Source organism: Corvus brachyrhynchos, unplaced genomic scaffold (assembly GCF_000691975.1).
Source record: "Corvus brachyrhynchos isolate BGI_N302 unplaced genomic scaffold, ASM69197v1 scaffold66, whole genome shotgun sequence".
Lineage (NCBI taxonomy): Eukaryota > Metazoa > Chordata > Aves > Passeriformes > Corvidae > Corvus > Corvus brachyrhynchos.
The window spans coordinates 3744091-3763435 of NW_008238440.1; the positions used below are offsets into that span (position 1 = coordinate 3744091).

The 19345-nt window shown below is 43.9% G+C and overlaps 1 protein-coding gene and 1 long non-coding RNA gene across 13 annotated transcripts in view; one reads left to right on the forward strand and one right to left on the reverse strand.

The window, feature by feature from the left end:
- Positions 1 to 12917, forward strand: part of WTIP (Wilms tumor 1 interacting protein) — an 82566-nt gene extending 69649 nt beyond the window's left edge. For 3 of the 5 annotated variants that reach the window (XM_017736576.1, XM_017736577.1, XM_017736573.1), the window contains 5 exons: positions 594 to 656; positions 3034 to 3164; positions 4256 to 4307; positions 6039 to 6107; positions 8818 to 12917. In XM_017736576.1, coding sequence (XP_017592065.1) covers positions 594 to 656; positions 3034 to 3164; positions 4256 to 4307; positions 6039 to 6107; positions 8818 to 8970 — 468 coding nt within the window. In that variant the 3' untranslated portion in view covers positions 8971 to 12917. The remainder of the gene's footprint in view (positions 1 to 593; positions 657 to 3033; positions 3165 to 4255; positions 4308 to 6038; positions 6108 to 8817) is intronic. The other 2 variants (XM_017736575.1, XM_017736574.1) reach the window with 1 other exon arrangement.
- LOC108447237 overlaps positions 1 to 19345 on the reverse strand; it is a 51044-nt gene that overhangs the window by 6271 nt on the left and 25428 nt on the right. For 5 of the 8 annotated variants that reach the window (XR_001862676.1, XR_001862680.1, XR_001862682.1 and 2 more), the window contains 2 exons: positions 16859 to 17041; positions 8816 to 8966 (listed from right to left, as the gene is read on the reverse strand). This is a non-coding gene — a long non-coding RNA (uncharacterized LOC108447237). Of the gene's footprint in view, positions 1 to 5225; positions 5371 to 8815; positions 8967 to 13490; positions 13850 to 16858; positions 17042 to 19345 lie in introns of those variants that run through there. The other 3 variants (XR_001862683.1, XR_001862677.1, XR_001862679.1) reach the window with 3 other exon arrangements.

Below are 19345 nucleotides of genomic sequence, written 5' to 3' on the forward strand. Positions count from 1 at the left end.
CCCTTGGCACTGCAGCGTGGGCTGGCAGCTGGGGTTTGGACCATCTTGCTGAGGTACCTTACTGCTGCCCACATTGTGCAGCGAGCCCAAGCTCCTGTGAGTGCACTGCTGGATTCTCTCCTGGCTGGAAAGCTTGGTATCAACAGGGCAGCTAAATCCTTCTTGGGCCTGTCTTCATTTTTCTAGCTTGCAAATAGCACTGAGTGAAATGTAGGTCCAAAGTCTGAGGTTGCTAATTTGAGGGTTTGGGAGGTGAGTCCTATGTTATTTAAAACAACCACCAAAAGAGTCAATTCAAGCTAATTTCCAAACATCAAACACAAACTTTCCAAATAGACTTTAAAAATAAAAAATCAAACTTACAGTAATACTGCTACACTGGGAATCTCAGTGGAAATATTGCAGTGGATCAGAAGGCCAAACTGGTATCTAAACATGCTGCAAGAGCCGAGCAAAGACTTCTGAGTCACTGTCTCCCAAACCTGTGTCATATACAGCACAGGCTGGAAAACAGCACAGCTTTCACCTAAAAGGTATTTCTATGGCTAGAGGAGTGTCTACTAATGATCCTTTCTTTTCTGTCATTTTAACAGTATTCAGGTTTTCAGCAAACAGCAGACAAGTGCTTTGTTTGTGGACACCTCATAATGGAAATGGTAAGAGACCTAAACTCCTAATGACGGGTAACTTGGCTTCCCTCTACTTTGGGAAGTGCACTGTGAGATGTGCTTTTCCCTGCCCAGGCTGGCATTGTGTCTTCACTGCTGTCAATGTAGTTTTTGAACCCGAGGCAGAAAATAAAAATACCTTCATGCTCTATTACTTCTATTAAGTACAGAAAGCTGGGCTTCTTTGCTACCTAAGAATGTGGGAGGCTGTTATTCTGCCATTTGTGAGTTAAAATAAAATAGAATTTTAGTACTAGAGGGGGAAAGTACAGCACAACTTCGTATGAGAACATGGTAAAGGAACATGGCAGGTGTGCTCTGTGAGACAGTGGATAACAAGAGCTCAGTCAAGTGGGTGGAATCTCGGCTAGAGCTGAGAGGGACACTATCAGTAGTCCTCAGGTTTGTCACCCGCTCTGTGACTTGCTTTATTTACCCTCTGTTGCTTGCTCCATGTCATTTCAAATGCATTATTGCCACTGGGATTTGTAGGGAGCCAGTAGTCAGAGTAACTTTTGTAATAAAAATCGAAGGGCTTTGGGTTGGCCAGATACTACTGGCATCATTTCAGTGGGTGAAAGTAGGAAAAGTTTTGTGTACTCTTCCTAAGCAGAAATTCCCAAACAAAATGAAGTGGTTTGCACAACGAAGAAGGGCAGATCCCTTCATCTGTACATCTGTAGTTTATCTATTTTCCTCTTGCTTTTAAGTGTGCATGAACCTCAGTGTGCCTAAGAGAAGTAGCTGTTGTGTTGCACACACAGAGGTTCAGTTGGAGCTGGAAGGGAGACTTCACTAATGAGGATTCTGGCTCATATCCTGGCACCACTGGTTGGACAAGGATATTGTTCGTTTTAGCCCAAGAGCAAATTTCTAGAGTTGTGTCATGCTGGGAGGGGGAGGGGTATCCTGACTTGAATGCTTTGAGCTGGCCCTTAATTGCAGAATCCCAGGCAAGTGTCCATAATATCTCGCTGGTGGAGCTCAGTAGCTGGAAGCTTGGCAGGTGCTTGTCTGCCTCTCTCCCATCAGCAAGTGTGCTCTGACAAAAGGAAACAGCTCTGGGAGCTCCAGGAATTCAGCACTCCTGTTTGGCTAATTCCAGTGGGTTCCTGCCTGGGAGCACGGCCCGGCTGTGCCGTGTGCTGGCCTGGGGCAGGGCTGGGGCTGTGCAGGGCTGGGTGAGGAGCTGCCCTGTGCTCAGTGCCTGTGGCTGCACAGCTGTGCCAGGCTGGCACCACAACGCACTCCTGCCGCAGTACCAACCCCAGCACAGGGACCCGTTGGCTCTGGCTGGGAACGGCCTTGCCAGTCAAACAGAGTCCGATACCACTCACTGAACTACAGGGCTTCATCAGAGAGGGAAAAAAAAGGTTAAATTAAATTTGCCTTTTTTTCCTATACTTTTTTCCTGTTGGTTTGATCTTTATTCACAGAATCACTATAGGGCCATGGGAGCTTGGTCTGGGGGAGATTTTTCATCTCAAGCTTCCCAGCAGCTCCAAGCTGAGCACTGTGCTAGCAGCTGCTTTTTGAAATTACCTTCCAAAGTTACTTCTTACACCCAAAACGTATGGCATTGGTCTTCTAACCTGTTGAGAGCTGCCTGAAGATGACGCTGTGTCTCGCTCTTCCCAGGGGCTTGTTCATGGGCTTGCGGCATCCTCCTCGATGTCCCAGTGCCACACTGAGTGTTACATACAAGGATGTCAGGAGGGAGGGGATCTGTTCTGTCATAGTGCAGCCAAGGCTGCATCAGACCTTTCCTTGAAACCTTTAAAATGCGGTAGGGAAGGTCAGCATGGGAAAAGCCTGTGCAGGTGCATGGATCAGTATCCAAACACATGGATAGTGATGGAATTTTATCAGAAACCGATGGGCCCCTGTGACTGAGTCAGTACCTCTGGGGGATTAGGATCCTTAGTTAATAAAGAAGCACCTCTTTATTTGTTTGTTTTGTTATTTAACTCCTTGAGTAATGACCAGTTTGGATTCTGTCTGTCACAGCCTGTTAAGTTTTATAAAGTAACTCTGTATCCCAGTAACTTTTATTTGGGATTTCCCTGGAAGTGGTCTGTGAAGCCATTTTTAATTCCCATTGGCAGTACTGGCCCTGTAGGGCTAAAACTGATGGGTTTAGCCTGATTTTCAGTTCTTGATCTTCATTGGGAGCATATTGAAACCCACTAAAAATATGGTTGATTGTTTCAAGAGGCCCCTTGCTGACAGATCTGCGGAGTGTTAATTTCATCCTGAAGTGCTTTTCTCACTGTCATTATTAAGAATGAGGGAGACACAGTAGTTTATGGGGAGAGAATATCTCATGTAATCATGCATCCACTTATTTTGTTGTTTGCCTCATAAGATCTTACAGGCCCTTGGAAAGTCCTACCATCCTGGCTGCTTCCGCTGTGTGGTCTGTAACGAGTGTTTGGATGGAGTCCCCTTCACTGTAGATGTGGAGAACAATATTTACTGTGTCAAAGACTACCATACGTGAGTACACAAATCCACTGCATGCTCAGAAAAATTACAGTAGTTAAATCATTGATGTAGTTACAGCCTTCTAATAGATAAAAAGGTCACTCCTACTTGCTCAGATGTCCCTCAGCTGCTTCTTTCATGTGTTGCATTTGTAGAGTACTTTAAGGTTTATTAAGTATTAACTAGTACTTCATGGGCCCAGTATGGCATACAGTGGGCCAAGCGAGGCTGAAAATCAAAATGTGTCAGAGGGTGTGTTTCTTGGGGGCTGTTCCTCTACTTCTTTCAGGACTATCAATACCAATTATACCAGGCCACTTCTGCAAGTGTTGGTAGGCTCTGCTGGCTGTTTCCATGAGTGGAGGTTCTGGCAGTGCTAGACATGGGTGTAAGTTTTGTTAACCGACAGAAGATGTGTAATTAACAGTTAGCGTTAAAACAATTTTAGCCTTACCTGGCAAAAGGCAGAGGTTTAAGAGACTGCTCAAAGGCAACGGGATCCTGCTCTTAGCTCGAATAAACCAATAACTCAGTTATGCAGCAAGAGTAAATCACCCTGAATTCAACCCTGTTGGTGCCAATCTGACCGTGTTACAAGGACACAGTGAGTGTTGGCCCAGTGATTTTCATTAAATGCAGCTGTGGACCATAAGCCCAGTTGTGTATTTAGCTGTAGATCCTGGCCACAATCAGCCCCTCTCCTGTTCAGCATGGTTATGTCTTCCTGATGTCAGAGAGTGACAGTCAGGAAGCTGCTTTGCAGTCAATCGTCTTAAATAAGGAGCTGCTTTGCAGTCAAGCATCAAGGCTCTGGAATAATTTGAATGGTTTTATAAATAAAGGAAGGAAAGAAAAAGGGCGTATGCAGGAAGAGGGGTGGATTCACTATGCCTCAAGGTTGGGAAGACCTAAACAATAAAGCTGGGGTAGATCAGCCTTTCCCAAATCTCCTTTTCATTGAATATCATCTAACAATTAGAGGTGTTTCAAATCCTGTGGATCTCCATTTTTCTAAAAACAAGGCATGATTAGAATGACTCTCTTGGTTCTAGTTTTTGAAGAAGCTTTAAATGTGATTGGAACACTTTCTTTTTGCACCCTAGGGTTTTTGCACCAAAATGTGCTTCCTGTAACCAGCCGATCCTCCCAGCACAGGTAGGTGTTAATATGCACTGACTCTTAGGGAAAACAGCTGTTGGCATATGGGCACTTCCTGAAAACACACTAAATGCTTTTCCTTCCTCTCTCAGAATCTATACTATGTGAGATACTAAATTAAACGCAATTCAGCAGTTAAAGGCACTCCCAAACATTCCCAGAGGCTGTAATAGTCATACTACTTCTACAGCATAGTACTTTATATCTTTAGGGTGCTTTCCAGGTCTTCATTAATCTGTTAGAAACTTTATTTAATTGAAAATACTGGCTGGGGCTCCAAAAACAACCCAGAGAGTAAAGCTTTGAAAAGACATCTGATGGTTACCCTGACCCTGTGAGAAGGCCACACAGTCTGTTGTTCTGAGGTGGCAATGGAATGAGAGTTCTTAAAGGGGTTGAAAAGGCAACAACAAAAATGGAACCAGGTGAAACCTGCTTGCAAGCTCAGCCTGTGCTGACAGTACTGTTGGCACAATTAGCTGCAGAGTGGGGCTCCCTCATGCTCTGGTGCGTGCAGGACCCTCCGGGTTCCCTTTGCTGAGGTCACTGACCAGCTCATTTGTAAACAAGGGCCTCAGCATCTCCCTGCTTTTCCTCCGGTCATGTTTATAGAGCCAGAGCTCCCTCCTGTAAGCTGCTGTTCCCCAGTAAAGGCTGAGGCTAGAGCCTCTCACAGGCCCACCTCCATCACTCTGCACATTACTCTCATTTGTCATTAGTATTTCTGTTAATTGGCCAAGTCATACATAAAAAAAAAACCCATAAAGACTGAACCAGAACTGCTTGTCCTGGTGATGGGTTGTGAGGAGAAAACCTCTATGTAAATTTCACCGAATTTGGGTCTTAAAATTAATTCTTTTTTCTTTTTAAGAAAGAAAGACAAAGAAATAAAAGGTAGTCATAGTGCTGACTCACATGATGACTAGCAGGACAGACTCCATATTCTTTCCCAGGGAGATTTCTTAGGTTAGTTCAAGTCTAGCAATGCAGGTACTAACTTGCCCACAGCTTCTCTCAGACATCATCCACGTCATATCTGGTGCTCTAACCACACCTGGAACTGGAAACAATGCAAGGCAACCAATTTAATGAGCTCTGTCTTCAGAGTGGATCAGGAAAAGAGCCTCTGAGGTTACTAGAAGGGTATGGCCTGCTCTGCAGGGCCTGGGGCTCAGCCAGGAATTGCACAACTCCTCTGCACCCACCCTCACGCTGAGGTTTGGCCTGTGCACATAATTACCTGCCAGACTGGTATGTCAGTCCCTGTGGGGACACAGCGACATGTGCATGTGCAAAAGAGCTGTGCAGCAGATGGTCTGAGGGGAATACAAGCCCTGGAAAACAGAGCAGGATGTATACAAGGAAAAGTTATCCAATGAGCAGGTTTTTGACTGGTAATTTGTTCAGATCCTGGGTGCCCTTGGAAGATTGAAGATTACTTGATTTCAAGACTGATTTGTTTCTTGAGGATGAGGTTTTGGCTACACTTCCCAAATGACCCGTGCAGCTTTAGATGTGCCAGACACTCACACTGCTGCTACACAGTCAAGGAGTGGTGCAGTGCTGTGTCCCTGGGCCAAGACCCTGAGCGGTCACAGAGCTCTGCTGTGTCAGGGAAGAGGGATCCCCCAGGGAAACAGCTCTCCAAAGCAACAGGCTGGGCACTGAGTGAAGACTGAAAAAATGCTGCTTAGACACCACTCTTGTTTTCTCTTTGCTCCCCCCCAGGGCTCCGAGGAGACCATCCGGGTGGTGTCGATGGACAAGGACTACCACGTGGAGTGCTACCACTGCGAGGTGAGCCCCGGGCTCTGCCCACCCGCCCTCGGTAGGCTCTGCCTCTGGGGGGACCCTGACTCACCCCATGGTCTGCACTCGCTGGCTCTTGCACACCTGGGCAGGTAGGGCTGTGCCCCACAGCTTCTGGAGGAAGGCAAAAGGGTGAATGCTGCCCGGGCTGGAAGTGGTGCTGCCATTACCAGTACTAAATTACTTTAGGAGGTTTTTTTCCCCAGTATATTAACTTCAAAGCTGGGCTAGGTTTGTTGGGTTGAATTTTCTCAATACTTCTGGATGGGCAGAGAGCAAAGAGTAGGTGCCAGTTCTCTTTTTCCTCATCTCTAGGTACAGTCTGTAGGGCTCTGATCTGAGGAGACTTGAATTTGCATTGGCTGTGCAGGGAAGGAGTCTCACTGGAAGGCTTTTCTAGGGGATCTGGATTTTCCATGCTGGATGAATATTGATTCTTTACTAGGAAATAGACAAGGATACCGCAGACTTTCTGTTGCTCTTTTGGGAGTAGTTTCTTATTGTGCAGAACATTTAAACATTTATTGCCACAGATCAAGTTGTGGAATTAATGCTCTTGCTTCAGAGAGGAGACCTGAGTTCATCCTTAGTCCTGCATCCAGGAACATGAGAAGGGAAACAAACTCACTAAGTTGGGATCAACCAAAAACTTCCCTTTTGCCATAGATTTGGCACTCTGACATAGCACACAAATATCCAAACAGATCTTACCTGTTAGCACCAGGGGCAGTAATGCAGCAGTGCTGCCTTCATGCACTGTTGCACAAAGGTTTTACAAAGAATCTTCTGACTAAGAGAGAAAGTAACAAAATTCAGGGCATCTTGAAATGCTATGTACCTAAATGTAAGGAAGGTCCCATCCCCTCAGCTATCTCCTTTCAACAGAGACACCTGATACTCCATCCATTTCTATTAATTTTTCAAGAGAAATTGGCACAGGAAACCGCAATATTTTGGAGAGCTGAACTTCCCTCCTCCTCCCCCCAACTATTGCTTTGTGCAGGCTTCACGTAAGATGACAGCTCCCTCCCCTGCTCTCTCAGGCTATTGACTTTATTCTGGAATGTCCCACTGGGGGTTTATTTTCCGTTCTGTTTCATTATTCATTTCCCCATTCCCCTTCCCATTTGAGGCAAATCAAGCTGCCTCCACATCTGCCCAGAAAGGCAGAGGGCATTTACGTACAGAAATCAGGAGTTAGCCATGTGTCAGCAGGGCTGGGTTACTGCCTGATGGTCTCAGATCAGGCTCTCTGTGTACACCGCTGTCCCCAAATGCTGCTCAAAAGTGAGTGCCAGTGTTTTGAGGTGCATGCAGACCTTAGCAAAGGCTGCCATGACTTAGGCAGCCACTTCTCATCTGCTGTTGATGTCACCTCACCTGCTGGCCATACACAGTCAGTGGTCAGGTTGGAAACTTTGCTGCTTTTCTGTGTCGTCTCTTTCATGTACAACCATTTGACTTCTGTGGAAGAGTTCAAGCCCTTTTACAGATCACTGGAGCCCCATTCTGAAACTGGAATCCACTGACAAGGCAGGCTTTCTCCTTGCAGAAAGGGAATTCAGGTTTGGAGATGGAAAAAGATACAAACACTTGGCACATCTGTAGGGCATCTGAAATTGGTAAATTCTTATTTTAAATCTTGTATAAATTGCTATAAAATCATTATATAATATGTAACAACACACAGAAAATTGCCTTGGCAGATACTTTGATCAAGACCTCTCTAAACTAACACTCCAGTTTTAAAGCTTACTTTAAAACCCATTTTCAGTCTTATTTCAGTATAGTAAAATTCAAGGATTTACACTTGAGCTGTGAAAGCTGAAAAATTATACTCTGTGTTCAGTTAAAAGCTTTGCATTTGTTTTTAGTACTAAAATAACCTAAATGCCCAGTTTGATCAGGTTTTTTTTTCTTTCTATTATGTGCACAGATACATATTTAGAATCTCTGGTTTCTCAGAACTGATCACAGTAATAATTTCTAAGTATTTAACATACTTGAAACATTAAATCTGAGCACCAAACTTCAATGATTTCCAAATGCCCTCAGAATTACAGTGATGGCAGCTGGAAATCACGATGCTCTGTATTGCAGTATACATAACAGTCAGCAAGCAGGATTGCTGTTAGCTGCTTTTCTGTTTGTCTCTCTAGTTATGTGTCAGTCCCAGAGGTACCAGCATTTCCACTAAAGATGGACCACTGGGCCTTGAAGTCTTTAAATTCAGCTAATCCCAAATTAAAGACAGTGTAGCCCTGCTCCAGAAGGAAGATATGTCACCTCTCCCCCCTTTTTCCCTCTCCTCTTATTCTCTACTTACGCTCCCCCACATCTTGCTCACTGCATTGCTGCAGAATTAGCTCCTTCTCTGTTCGAGCCTCTTCCAGGTTGTATTTGCCAGGGTCAGCCCCTGGCCTGCTTTTTGGCTGATTTGCATCAGCATTTGTTAGATGAAGAAGAGACCAGAATGGGAAACAGAGGTGAAAAAAAGGCTGGGCACTACTGTAGACTGTGCTGTTTGACTTCAGTAATGGCAGCATGAGATGGTCAGGGTGCACCTCCCAGGAGCTGTGGCGGCTGCTGGCTTTGGCGGTGGGGAGGGAGCTCTTGGGGTTGTGCAGGATAGACCAGCAGCGCTGTGAGAGGCCTGCCTGGGCCACTCACTGATCTGGGATGTCTCTCTTTCTTCCAGGACTGTGGCTTGCAGCTGAATGATGAAGAAGGCCATCGTTGTTACCCCCTAGAGGGCCACTTGCTCTGCCACAGCTGTCATATCAGGCGCCTTAATATCAAACTGCCATCACATCCACCTCCAAGCTACCCCATGCATGTCACAGAACTCTGAAAGACATTTTCATGATCAATAAGTAGTTTGAAAGAGAACACAAAAATCTAAAAATTACTTCCATGTTCCTTTAAAGATGAGGTTCCAGTAACAACCATCTAAACCACCTATTTATTTTTTGAATCAGAGGTGAGGGGTCCTTTTCTGATCTTGTACATATGCATTCTTTTATCTAGACATTTTCACTGAGACACCATCTACTTGAACAAATAATTCACCACTAAACTGTAACTGTAAATGGCAGCATTTCTAAAAACAATGGTACAAAGGGCTGTTCTGCACTCCCTACTCACTTCCTTTAGTGGAGATTTCACCCAAGTAAGGAGTGTAGAATTACTTTCCAAAAGTTAGCACCTTATCATATTGCAACAAGCATGATAAGATAAATGCTAGCATTTTAGCTAGTTTTGTTGAATTCTGGTCTTAGAGAATACTTAGATTCCAGAAGTAGGGAATAGGCAGCAAGCAGGTGTTTTAGCCAAGGCAGTTTTCAGCGAGCTTAAAAAGAAGGGTGTTCTGTGAAGAAGCGTCAGGCCAGCTCTCCCTCCTACAGGATCCCACAGTCATCCAAAGACTAATTATTTAGCTTGTTCAAGAAATATGGCAAGCGTTTGATGTAAAACCCACAGTACAGAAGATTGTATCCAAGAGATTGGCACGTGCAGGGTCAGCAGTTGCAGCCCTCTGTAACTGCTGGGTGTGTAGCCATGGCTTCAAAATGCATTCCTATCAACTGGACCATTTGGCACTTACTAAAGAATTCGTCTTTCAAACCTGTTTTTTGTTTAATAGGGGTCTATGCAAAGGTACACTTGTCTTTATACTGCTTGTTGTATCCAAGACTTCATTTGTTACCAACTGCTTTATGATTGTATGTTGAGACATTATTAAAGAGAGGCACAGTGGTTTGGTATTACCTTTTCAGCTTTGTGTTCTTTTCGAGGTTACTTTTGAACTGATTATGGTGGTTGTCTTCATTGGAAAACAAAGTGCAGTTTAGCAGGAACAGTAATTTAGAGAGTCAGACCATTGAAACATCAGTATTTACAAGTATTGGCTGTACATAGAATGTACATGCTTTCATGTTTTGCATAAGCTTTTACAGTACCCTCAGACCTCTGGGGAGGAATATATGTCTTCCATATAGGAAGTTAGATGAATCTTTTTATGGTTTGTTTTCTACCATGTGCTGATGTTTTACATGCAAATCACACATCTGTATGTCAAAAAAATTCCTTGCACTCTCATGAGAATTGACCCAGCCTTCCTGAAGCTGCAATTTATCATTGCTGTCTTTAACTGTATTCAAAGTTACAATAAAATAAAATTCTTCAGCTCCAGAGAAAGTAGAAATACCAGACCGACTTCTTGGCATGTGTAAACTGGGACATTTCCATGCCAGTTCTCAGCACTTGAGAATCTGCCCGATCCATTCGGAAATGATCCCGTGTTAAATTCAGCATGCAGACTGATGGAATGACTTATTTGGCAACACCATTGCAGTTTAGTTTCTTATGCTCCATTGACTTTTTGAAAGCCATTTGTGGTGCTCTTGAAAAGCACAAAGAGCATCCAATGGCCACTAATTCGTAAGTGGAATAATTAACTCCCTTAACAGAACTTTTTGATAGTCTGGAATTTCATTATGGGGAAAGGTGGGGGGGTGGGAGAACAGGAAAAATTCCTGAGAACTATTTTTTTCTGTTAGTAAGGAACAAAAGGGACGCTTCCTGAGCTTCTGCCAGACTTCCATTGGCCTAGATTAACCTGTCGTACTGAATGCTCCTGGGCAAAGTAATTTTGTAGTTAATATATATCAGGTTATAATTAACATTTTTAGTGTGAATACCAGGATTTGAAGGAACTACAGTGCAATCAGTGCCCCATTTCTACACTGTGGTCCAGGAGGCCTGGCCTGCAAATAAGAGGCTGGGAGTGCACATGCACTTCTGCATTTGCAGACTCTCCCTCTGTGTCCATAGTCAGCAGTCCAGCCTCAGGAGGAAGTGGAACTACATGTGCCAGCAAATCTTGGAGAAAGGGGAAAAAAAGTCTTAAACTGGCTTGTATGACTAGGTCGATTCCTTTAGGTTATTACAAACATGGAAGGTGCCAGAGCTTCAGGATAAACTTCTAGCATCAGCTGCAATGGAATGCTTTTTCCATTGCAGGAGGGTGCTTTGGAACACATTTTGGTTTGAGGCATTTTCACTTGCGTGTATTTACAATATATATTGAGGGCCCCAAATTAAGAAAAGATCATTAAAATACACAGAGAAGGTTTGGGTCTGTTCCTGGGAACAAATAACAGTTACTTGCTGAACTGGAAAAATGCTTTGCTCTACCAGTGGAGAAGCAAAACCTTGACACTGACAGTGGACAGAGCTGGAGGTGACTTACTCTGGCATTCAGCCCAGTCCTCTGCTAGCACCTTCCTGAACACTTTGCCTCTATCAGGGGCAGGTTTAAGTTTCCAACATACTTCCAAGGGACAGCACACTTTCAAACGTACATACCAAACCTTTTCTTCTTTTTTTTGAAAATGATCATCCTGTAGAACAGAATAATATTTAATTTCATTTCACATGCTGATTTTTCAGTCTCTTGTAGTTCTGTGCAGTTCTGATCTATTAAGTGTCATCATGGCAAAAATTCTGAAAGGTAGTATGTCAATATAGAATAAGCAATTTGTTTAAAACCAGAAAGCAGCAGTTGTTGTTCTAGTATTTTCTATAGACAGATGCATTCCATTACTGTATTACGAAGTACAGCTTTGCTTTTCCAGCATTTACTATAAAAACTGGGGCTTGAGTGAAATTTGCCAGGCTGGGTTGGGTTTTTTTTCAAATCAAAGAGAAAAATAAAATCAAAATAATTATGTGCTGTACTCTTTAGTGCTAGTGACAGTTTCTGTGCATTTTACCTCCTGCCTGGGCAATTATGTAAATGAGAAATCTTGTTTTAATTATTTTCTTCTGGAATATTCTTATGTTAAATCAGTTCAACACCGATGAAAACTTCCTAAGTTCATCTTACAGTGCAATTGTTCTTCCGAAGCCTTTACTGTACTTTCAGAATATTTCCATCAAGTTACATCAGTTCTCATTTGCATCAGGCCTACACCTTGCTGTGCAGGCAGGGAATCTTCCCAAGCCCCTCCAGCACAAGCTGCTGTGGGCGGTGCAGGATCCCTCACCCACGGGAGGATGTGTTCCAAAGAAAGGACCAAAATAATCATTTGAAAACAAAAGAATGCACTCAGAGAATTGAGCTTACAGAGAGGGTTTGTTTGGGTTTCTTTCCTTTTCCTTTCACGTGTGTGCACGTGCGTGTATATATTTTGTAAGGTGGAGCTTCAAAAGGAAAACATGGTTAGAGGAGCTCTTTAAGACCAGAAATTCCAGAGTAGTAAAGTAAACCAAAGCTCTAAAGGAGACAAAAGCTGCTTTCTTGTGTTTCAAGAAAAGTTTAAAAGTTTGTGATTCATCCTGTAACTAATGCCGTAACTAGAGTATATAATTTGACTTAAATTAAGTTTTCATTTGAGAAATATTTTCATTTTCTTTAAAAGAATATAGTTTTCTTCCAAGAACTTGGACCAACGTTGATTTTTATTTTGTAGGAAATATATGAATTCCCAGTTTGTATATCATGTAACTAGTTTACATGCTGAAAATATACATTAGTTAACTATTTTTGTGTATATATATCCTTGTAAAACCTTTCAATGTGCTTCTGTCTTTTAGTCTTTAGAATTACTTGTGGTTTTGTGTTTCAGTGTTTGATTCCCTTGATTGTTGAAGAAAAAAATTGGGAAATGTAGATTTATTTATCTAAAGAAGAAGCTACTTGCTATCATCTTAAGTTATTTAATATTAAAGTCAGAAGTTTCATTTAACCTTAGATGCTATAATCTGCTTTTTTCAATAAAGACATTTTGTAGTTACCTTTGGTTTTGTAGTTTGTTGCACATAAGTATTTTATTTTTTTTAAACTAGGTGGGCACTAAAGCAATTTTCAGGAACTCTTGTATTGCCTACAGAAATGCCTAACTGATATTAATTGATTACAGCTGCATTCATGAAAGATTTTGGTCCTCTAGTGCAAGTGTTACTAATTAAGGTCTAAAATATGCCCACAGCTAACGTTCTGCAGCTGCACTTAGAAAAGAATTTAGTCACTCTGGCACTTTTTAATTAAGCTTTAACCAGTCTGGCTAGCTCACATGTCGGACAGTCAGTATTGAGGAACACTTCCTTTTCAAAACTCCCATTATTTTTTGGAGTGTTCCACAACAGAAGTATTTGCCTGGGCTATGAACTTAGACAGCTTGAAGCACTTGGACCTTGGATTGGGGAATTTTCTCTGTATTCTTGCTAAGTCACAGTAATCCAGAAACTGTGGCCAGAGCTCTGATAGGATCAAAGGGATGCATGTTTATCTATTTTGCCTTTCTGAAGCTTTTTGCCACTTTCCTGTCTCCAGTTTCATGGCACAGATGGGAGCTTGGTCACATTTACCTTCCTCACCCCGTGGTCCCTCAAGAGCAGCTGTGTCTGCTGGGCAGAATGTGCACTGGTGTCTTGTCTCCAGCTGGCATAGGGAGAGAGAACAGCCAGTTTCTTCCTTGTTTCCTCACATTCAGTGGCCTTGCTTTCCATTAGGCTGGTCATCTGCTCTCCTGGTGAATGTTCTTCCCTCCAGTGACTGGCAGGCATCAAGCACTCACAAGCTGCTATTTGGGTGTGCGGCCACCCTCCCGTTGGAGGGGCCTCTGCAGCTCTGCCACCCTGGCCTGGCAAAGCCCAAATGACTTCACAGCTGGAAGAGAAACTTCCTGGAGGTTTTCCCACAATGGCTGTTTTGGCAAATTTTTCTTCTGCACAGTCAGAATGGAAAGAGTTACAAATGCCACAATTGTTTTAGGGACATAGTCTGCACTTTGGTGCTTTGAAACAGATGTACCATACTCCTGTAGGGCCTCCACATACATGCTGTTTTCTCACTCATTATTTTTAAAAATTCATTCAAAATGAGCAATTCATGCCCTCCTTGAAGAAAAAAATAGGCACAAAGACTGGCCAACTCAAAGCATTTTAACAGGGCCTTACTACATGGGTGACACAAATGTACTTAATAAAAATCTAGGACATCTTAATGCAGCAAGAATTTACACCATCTCATAATCAGCCTGACTGAAAAGAACAGAGTACTTAAAAATCTTAACTGTTCCATGTGGGTCTCCGAGCAGAAAGCACGTACTGGACAAATGAACATTCATTCATGGCAGGATGGGTGTGAGTTGGGCCCTGGCTCCCAGGGGAGCACCACCAAAGGCTGCACTGTGCTGGGGTCCCTGGCACTGTGCTGGGTCCCTGGCATGGCAGCCAAGCCACGGCCTGTGTGTTCTAACACTGTTGAATCCCATGGCTGCTAAACCTGGCATGCAGATGTTTTGGGGCTTTGCAAGCCCTGCCCTTCCACCTTACCAGACGTCCCCAGTGCTTGCAGCTACTGCACAGAACCACGATTCTGCCAGGTCATCCCAGGACTGAGCCAGAGACATTTGGATAGTTATGGTAACTATTAGGAATGTGTGAACTAGGCTGGTGAGGCTGTCTTCAGCTCAAACTCTTTATTCAGCTTTTAGTTCCCCACAGTTCAAAGACTCAGAATAAATGAGGCTGGACAAGATATTGTTTGATGCAACACCTCACCATCAACACACACACATGCTCAAAGCAAATATGTGTGTGTACATAAGTCATAGAATTGTTTAGGTTGGCAAAGAACTCTAAGATCATTTGAGTCCAACCATTAACACAGCCAAGGCCACCACTGACCCATGTCCCCGAATGCCACATCCACACATCCTTTATATCCGCCCAGGGAGAGCTATGCCAATGCTTGACTACCTGTTCTGTGAAGACATTTTCCGTAATATCCTGCCTAAGCCTCGCTTGGCACAACTTGAGGCCGTTTCCTCTTGTCCTGTCCCTGTTCCCTGGGAGCAGAGCCCAACACCCCCCAGCTGCCCCCTCCTGTCAGGGAGTTGTGCAGAGCCACAAGGTCCCCCCTGAGCCTCCTTTGCTCCAGGCTGAGCCCCTTTCCCAGCTCCCTCAGCCACTACTGGTGCTCCAGCCCCTTCCCCAGCTCCATTCCCTTCCCTGGACACCCTCCAGCCCCTCCATGTCTTTCCTGTAGTGAGGGGCCCACAACTGGGCACAGCACTCAGCGTGTGGCCTCACCAGTGCCAAGTATAGGGTGACAATCACTTCCCTGGCCCTGATGCCCACCTGGGCTCATGTTCAGCCACAGTCACCAGCATCCCCAGGCCTTTCCCTGTGTGCAGATTTCCAGCCCCTCTGCCCCCCCTGTTGCACTGCAGGGGTGGTTGTGACCCAAGGACAGGACCCAGCATTTTACCTTGTTGACCCTCACACCGATGACCTCAGCCCATCCATCCACGCTGTCTTGAGCCCTCCGCAGAGTGTTCTACTCTCCAGTAGATCAACACTCCCACCCAACTTGATGTCATCGTTGAATTTAGCTGAATTTGCTAAAACTATGATCCCAGTTGGTGCAACAGGCCTCATGCTTGGGGCAACTTGCAGATAAGGAAATTTGAAGGAGGACCTACTAAGCGAGGTCTGAAAATAATGAGCAAGAGCTACTGGACATGGAGTAGGAGACATCAGTCTTCACTGGGTGTCTAAGCTGGCCATGAAAATGTCACCCTCTAAACAGAGGGCATTGGTTTCTGGAATAAATTGCAGGTCACTCCTTGGTCACCACCACTGGGCTCATCAGCAGCTGATTTATGTATTTTAAAAGCTATGGAGTTCACCATAACTTCTAATAAAACTCCAGAAGACAAAAAATATTTTCTTCCTGTTCAAAATTCATTTGAGATCCTATCCAAGTGCTCGATACAATTCCCACCATCTCTTAACACTTTGAGACAACAAACCTAAGTTCCCATGTTGTTTAAGAACACATATTAACAACTAGCTCATGTCTGCAGTACCTGCACTGTCCCTGCGCTGTCAGTTTCTGTCCCATCTGAAGACAATACACAACATTAGAAAGCATAAATCACTGTGCTCACACAAAGAGCATAGGAGAAGTACAGACTGAAAACTGTACAAAAAGTAAGAAACCATGAGGAGATCTGGTTTGCCAGAAGTGATGAAGTATCCAGCAACACATTTAAGAACAAATTCTTAAAGGTTTGCATCACAGCTGAAAAAAGAAATCCTCAAACCCCCTCATTTGTATGTACATGTCTGGGAAGTCATTGCCTCGAAGAACAAGGTCTGCTTTGGTTAGTCACAGTAATTCAAGTGGTTAAGTGGACTATCCAAAAACAACATGTTCATTAAAAATTTGGCACATTTAAACTATTGCCAACTGATCAGTTAATTACTGGCTGCTCTGACAAGGCAAATGAAAGCCAGACACCCTCAGTGCTTCCAGCACAGGAAGGGAACAGTGACACACACGGTTCCCAAACGGTGCCCGTGGGCCTGGCACTGCTGACCCTGGCACTGTGCTGGCTCGTGCTCTAAGGGCACTGGGACAGGAGAGAAAATCACGGTGTCAGCCAGTGACTTTTACCATCTCAGTCCTGCGGCTGAAAGCTTTGTGAGTCAAATGCAACAAGGGAAATAGAGCAGTGATAAATTCTGCTGTGTGAGGGTCGGGTATTGTGGGGCTCTGGTCTCACCTCAGTGTCTTGACCTGAAGTTTCAAAGCTCACACACTGGATGGATACACAATGGAGTAGGGCAGAAAATTAAAGCAGCCTGTGTGGCAGAGTGCAGTGCCAAGGAGAGAATAACAATACTTATCTGCAGTGCCTGCAAGCTACATGTTTAACTGCACTTACCTGTGCCAGTGGAGATGGCTCCCTAAAATTTTTTCCACAGAGCTTCTTTGATGAGGCAAAAAAAGGGACCGGTGTCCTGCATCAGGCATTGCTGCCTGTCTTCCAAAAGGATGGTGCTGATGCTTGTCCACACATGCCTGTACCTGGGCTCACCTGGGAGTTCATCCTTTTTCTCACTTCTTCCTGTATCAGAAAAAGAATAGAAAAGAAAGAAAGCACCACAGCTTTCTACACCACTTATTTTCCATTCCTTATCTGGGCATTTCCCAGCAAGGGAGAAGAGGAAGCTGGCTGGGCACAAAGGTGGGGCTCTCAGCACAGTGTCACTGTCACATGTGAATCCTTTTGTAAAAATGGCAAGTCTTGGTCCAACAAACAATATGGTCACTTTAGACACATTCTGCTGCTTCTAGTGACATCTCATCTTTTGGAATAGTTCATTTGCTACCTACATTGCTCACCCATAAAAGCTATGGCTGCAGTTTATTTGGCTCATTGTTCTTTTATCACCCCAATATACTGCAGTTAATGGTGAAAGTGACAGACCATGCAGCTGTATTTAGATTTGCCTTTACTTTGCTATAAATGTTATTTCATTCTCTCTTTAAAAGAAAATATTTGTAACCATTTTTTTTCAAAATTACTTACTCTCCTTGCAATCAGCTGCTAGCTGCTCTCCTACCCACAGCATATTTTCAAATCTCTAGATCAAAACTTATTTTTTAAAGCCAGAAACCCTATTTTTAAAATTAATACATGTACTGCCAGTTAATACATAACTGGCCAGTCATTTTCCAGAAGCCCCATCAGAATGGGGAAAAATTAACAAGAATGTCTGTATGGAAGAGTCCATGAATGCCTCTGAAATGGAGCAGAAGTCCTTAAAGAATGTGCCATTCAAACAATCAGAAAAGAAGGAAGGTGGAGCAAGACAAAGTTTTGATGTTTCTTGGATAAGGCCTTGAGCAACCTGATGTAGTAGGAGGTGTCCCTGCATAGGGCAGGGGGTTTGGGACTTGATGACCTTTAGGGTCTATTCCAACCCCATACATTCTCTGACTCTCATTTTATTCTGCCTGCTAAACCAATGGCTCTGGCAGCTACCAGACAGTGCTTTGATAAAGCATGATGGATTTCAGGGTATCATTTAACTAATTTTTTTTTTTTTTTTTTGCATATATCGCTATATCTTCAAAGGTGAAATATTTTGGTTTGCTGATGAGCCAAAAGATAGTGTGAAGTTAGGCACCTACTGCACTGCAGTCAGTAATTTCCATATCACCTTTCCCAAAAGTTTTATTGCATTATTGGCACCCAGGTCCAAGGATCTCCTGCAGCAGGAAAAAAGTAGCAGGCACAGTTAGGGAGGACAAAGGAGGAGGTACCAAAGGCTGTTGTTTCCCTTGAGCTGGATCTTCAATTGCAGCCTGGTGTCTGAATGTGCAGCCCCAAAGAGAGCAGCACTCTTTGTAGAGAGGTTGCTGCAGAGACTCAGCAGTGCTCCCATGTGACACAGGGGGGACGAGGTGAGCCCAGCTGTGGGTAATGTGCCAGCTGCCCCCCTGTTTGTGAGGAACAGCAAAGCTCTCCTGCTGAGGTGCATGAGCAGTCTCTGCGTGCTTTATCCAAAATCTCGGCAGTTTACTATCACTGCACGTTGTCCTTTGTATCTGCTCATGAAGAGGGCAAAGGTTTTGTTTGTCCTTACAGCACCTCCCACCTCAAAAAAGCCCCAATCTCATATATATGAACTCACTGTAAATACTGTACTCAATATATACCACTAAAAAATCCACATGTAGAGGTGTAAGTGGGCTGAAGGGCTGTTGTGTGCAAAGTTCTCCTTTTAGAGGGAAGCAGGTCACATCAGATTCACTGACGAAGTGTTACAGAGTATTTTACGTTTCCCAATATTACTCATTAGAGGCAGGAGGTAACACCACTTACATATACACAAGCACATATCCTCTCATTATGTGACAGTAGTTACTCCTCACTCCCTCTCCAGCTGAAGCGTATCAAATGTCCTGTTTTACTGGGAGGAAATTCTCCCTGAGTTGCAGATCCACACCCAAGGACAGGCAGCAGAAGCAATGGTCACTGTGCCCGTGGCAGGGCATGGCCTGCAGCCAGGCTGTGGCCAAAGATGGGGACCAGGCTGCGGTCCTGCTTTGGGGGTTGTGTCTTGATGTTGCCCCACAGCTGTAGATGCTGAAGAGGCTAGCAGAGAAATTTCCCACCTTTTGCAGTCTCCTGTGAAAGTCTCCGTTCTCGCGCAAACTAGCTGAGAGATGGTTTGCTATTTTGTAAACTATTTGCAGGTGCTGGGTGTTGTGAGAATACAGTGGATATTGTTTTGGTTCATTGAGAATAATATTTTGAGAATGAGAACTATTTCTCTCAACCAACCATTTTGGTGGGAGGTTAATCAATAGGCCAATCATGTCATTTCTCTATTGCGAATCATGCTATAAAAGGACAGGTTTT